Here is a 3,434-nt window from a genome sequence, read left to right on the forward strand (position 1 = left end):
TTTCAAAGCGTCGGTCTGATGGAACATTGGAACTCTGGTCACAGAACCCAATGTATTTGCTTTATTTCACCTCTCGCCTATTTGACCTCTTGGACAGTACATATGTGGGCGCATTCATCTTCTCACTCTTACTTTATGTCGGTTGTAAAGGTAAATACTGATTCCCTATACTCTATGCAGTTTTCAAATGACTTGAATCCATACCTGTTACTAAGCTGTCAGTTTAGTCATGTATGAGTGCAATATTTTGGTTGTTTCCCTCTTCCACCTTAGGTTTTAGACCCTTTATTCGAGGCCATTAGCCAGACGAAGTCGTAGTACCATGTGTAGTATAGTTAGTTTGCAATTAGGGAAAGTTTTACTGAGGAGATCAGTGTTGCTGTCCTTTTTGGGTACCAGTGGCATTCAATGAGACTCAAAATCGGTGTAGACCAAACCGCTTGCCCCCTAAAAGGGCATACAGACGCCTAAACAACTGCGAACTGAATTCCATTGACATTATTTTTTTACCAGGCGTGTAATGGACTTGAGGACCGCTCCTTTATAAATAAACGCAGACGATACTTTTACATTTAAATTAGCCCATTTCTATTTGATCCTTGTGGCTGGAAAAAGCCTAATTACGTAGACAATCGCCGTATTTATTTGCCGCCTAATTTTCAAGGGGCGTGGCAGATTGAAGGGATGTTCAAATGCAGTCTGAAATCTTTTTGCGGAAAAGGCGGAGCAATTAAAGCGAGCACGTATAACTTTTGTTCCTTCAGCAGCTCACCTACTTAATAATTTAAGAACCCCAAAAGAAAAAATGTAGTGATAAAATTTGGCAATTTTCTTTTATCTCTCATTTGCCATTTCTTTAGTTGGTTGAATGTGATTGGCTTGAGGATGGGGGACTCATTCGCGGTGGTGAGGTGTAAACAGTCTTTAAGGCGGGAGTGTTGCGCTTTGAACATCTGCTGCTCCTTCCTGCCTACCTACCTCATAAAAATGGTTCCCCATGAAGTCGCATTTCGATGGTCTGTCAGAGGTCACTTGGAGTTTAAGAAGGTGCAAAATTATTGGAGGCTTTCTTGCAGTCTCTTGGTCTCAGGAAGCGTGGCTTTCGCGTTGGAATTGCAACGAGTTAAGGTAGTAAAATTATCTTCAACATCCTACTAGTGAGCTGAATACAATCAAAAATAACAGTGAATTTTAAACAGCACAAGCCGACTAGTAAGGGGAAGAAGTGGGGCCGGTATTGGAGACGTAATTTTCGTGCACCAAAGTGATTTGTAAGCCAATCACAGAGTACAAAATACACATTTACGTAAAGCTCTTTATTTAGTGCAAAGATGCAGATGATGAAATTCAGTGCTACTTTAGCATCATTAAGTTGGTGAAGTGCTCGCGAAATGAGAAAGAGGGGGCAGCTACCAAATTGACAGAATGACGTGTAAGTGAGTGGGTGGATGAGTAGGCGGGCGGAGACGGATACAAGAGAGTGGTAGTGAAGGCAGACCATAGTTTTTCCAAATGACATCCAATTAAATTGAATCAATTGCTTAAAGAGATTGCGAGAAAAGTGCTTTCGTTTTTCTAGGTCCTCTTGTCCACTCTGAATTCAGCACAAGTTTGAAAATGCGGGATTTGTTGTGGAAAGTACCTTATGCCTGGACTGGTGGTTGGTTGGTGGTTAGTGAAGTAAGATGCTCCGAAAGAACAACCCTGTCAAAACATATCAATGGATTTTTCACAGCCACACAAATGTGAAGATGACTAAGAAAGCCCCAAGCTTCACACTTTAAACAGCCAGAAGATGAGGAAGGCCACCATATTGTGTGAATGAAGTGTTCTGCAGAGATGTGTTGGAATGAATACATGGCTTAGGAAAGGCGAGCAAGAATGCGACCATCTGACAACGCCATCAAATGCAGCCTTTTGAAGTAAGGTTTTCGGTCCATTCCTAACGCATTGGCAGGAGGAGCACAGGCCGTGGTAAATCATGAATATACTACGTACTTGCATTCACTTGTGAAGAAGTTGAAATCATTTTTTAGGAGGAAGGGGGGGAGGAGGGAAAGGAGGAATAATCTAGTAAGAAAGCCTTAACTCACCATTTTAACCAATTTTACAGCACAGGAGGAGTTTTGTATTCAGTGGATTTTAATCGACCTTTGCTTTTCCAATCAACAAAGAAGTTGAAACTGCCGTCTTAGAAGCGAACAATCTAGCGCTACCCATATGCCTATCACCTACTCACCCACCTTCTATTCTACTTTACACTTGTTTGCCAATCACGCCACACGGGTTTCATGTGATACTCATCACTTACAAGGGAATACAATGCGGAGGATAGGAATAAGGTGATGACTCCCTCCTTCTCTCCCTTCCTTCCTCTCCATCTCATCTACCTTTGAACCCACCCTGACTTGCGCTATATGGTCTCTTCAGGGATGCGTTTTGTGCTTGTACTGGTTGTGTGGTAAGTATAAGGATAAAATTTTCCTTCCACTACTTGTTTGGTGTCAAGTGTTCCCTTGAAAATAATTGGTCTTGTCCACATCCCAATTACATCTCTGTATCCTGTAAAGTAGACACATCTTTTCGAGATTTCCTCCCCTTCAACAAATGAACAATTCTCTCTGTGATTCCTTACAACGCATCTACACCCACCAGGCTTAATTGAGAAGAGAAAGAAAATGGAGTAAGGCTGACACATACCTGTGACACAGCATGTCCTGTACAGTTTCTTTCAGGCTTCAACAAGTCATTGCCACGTGGTGGAAAAATCAAATCAGAAAGGGGGTGCAAATGGACACTTGAAAGCGGACTGCTCTCATGTGGATGCGCTAAGGTACTCTAAAACGAGAGACTCACTTATTCGGGAAGTAAGGTGGATCCATTTCAACGAATGAACTATTTGGCGAAATTTGTCGAGGGATTCGGACTGCGGATGTAGGTCCTTCGATTTTGCTGATCCCTGACATTCATCAGAAATGCAGTTGATGAATCATCATTTGACACCTATCAGTTATATGAACGAGTCCTTGCCTAATTACCACCATTTTTATTCGTGTGCAGCTCACCTACATGTGTAATCATTGAGTGACTAGAAGGCTCTTAAAATAACTAATTACTGTGATACGACGCGAGTCACTTCTGCGCACAGCATCACCATCGCCATAGCCTGGGAACGCCTTAGCAATAGTGATAAAAACCTTGCGCTGGAGCAGATTGGTGAAGGAGATACCCACCTGTGGGAACATAAACATTTGAATCCACAAATAACGCAGTGGAGTAAATTTAAACTGAGCTGTTCCAGTTGCAGCCTGGTAGGTAATTGTTGCTGTCAGAGTAAACAAAAGCCGTTAATGCAGAGGGTTTAGTAAATTGTGCTTCCTTTGATGTGGTGAACCGCCTTAATGAGGGAGAGGGGGAGGTAGGCCGGTGTCTAG

The 3,434-nt window shown here is 42.4% G+C and overlaps 1 protein-coding gene across 1 annotated transcript in view; it reads right to left on the minus strand. All coding sequences in view use genetic code 11, as the record gives it.

Annotated features, from left to right (window-relative positions):
• The window catches only part of EGR_10711 (hypothetical protein), a gene marked incomplete at both ends in the record, with an annotated part of 4,044 nt that extends 2,185 nt beyond the window's left edge, over positions 1-1,859 (minus strand). The window contains 2 exons of the mRNA XM_024499960.1: positions 133-215; positions 1,656-1,859. Coding sequence (XP_024345631.1) covers positions 133-215; positions 1,656-1,859 — 287 coding nt within the window. The remainder of the gene's footprint in view (positions 1-132; positions 216-1,655) is intronic.
• Between the last annotated feature and the right edge of the window lie 1,575 nt (positions 1,860-3,434).

This window comes from Echinococcus granulosus (genome assembly GCF_000524195.1).
Source record: "Echinococcus granulosus chromosome Unknown EG_S00256, whole genome shotgun sequence".
Classification (NCBI taxonomy): Eukaryota; Metazoa; Platyhelminthes; class Cestoda; order Cyclophyllidea; family Taeniidae; genus Echinococcus; species Echinococcus granulosus.